The sequence below is a fragment of the Antrostomus carolinensis genome, unplaced genomic scaffold (assembly GCF_000700745.2).
Source record: "Antrostomus carolinensis isolate BGI_N321 unplaced genomic scaffold, ASM70074v2 scaffold31006, whole genome shotgun sequence".
Lineage (NCBI taxonomy): Eukaryota > Metazoa > Chordata > Aves > Caprimulgiformes > Caprimulgidae > Antrostomus > Antrostomus carolinensis.
Genome location: NW_010324428.1, coordinates 271 through 728, shown reverse-complemented (window position 1 = coordinate 728; position 458 = coordinate 271). Strand labels below are relative to the sequence as shown.

Genomic DNA, 458 nt, shown 5'->3' with positions numbered 1-458 from the left:
GGTGTGGGGCCGGGGTCTCTGCAGCTCAGGCCTCAACTGCGTGCTGCCCATCGATAACAACGTCTTTGCCACTGGTGACGATGGTGGGGAGCTGAAGGTGTGGGACCTGCGCAAGGGGGATGCCATCTTGGAGGCCCGTCAGCATGAGGAGTACATCAGCGCGATGGCCGTGGATGGTAATGGGAAGATCCTACTGACTGCCAGGTACCAGGGGCTCTGTGGCTCCATGGGTCAGGCTCCTCCATGCCCACGCAGGACCCTCCCTTAGGGCTGGAAGAAGCGTCCTGCGCCCTGTCCCATGCTCACGATGTGCCCCGTCCATCTCCCGCAGTGGTGATGGCACCCTGGGTGTCTTCAACGTGAAGAGGCGCCGCTTTGATCTGCTCTCGGAGCCGCAGAATGGGGACCTGACGTCTGTGGTGCTGCTGAAGGTCCGCACTGTGCCCTGCTGCAGAGCA

The 458-nt window shown here is 62.4% G+C and overlaps 1 protein-coding gene across 1 annotated transcript in view; it reads left to right on the top strand.

Annotated features, from left to right (window-relative positions):
* Positions 1–25: 25 nt before the first annotated feature.
* LOC104527279 (WD repeat-containing protein 55) overlaps positions 26–458 on the top strand; it is a gene marked incomplete at both ends in the record, with an annotated part of 670 nt that continues 237 nt past the window's right edge. Inside the window, 2 exons of the mRNA XM_010170955.1 lie at positions 26–204; positions 332–431. Coding sequence (XP_010169257.1) covers positions 26–204; positions 332–431 — 279 coding nt within the window. The remainder of the gene's footprint in view (positions 205–331; positions 432–458) is intronic.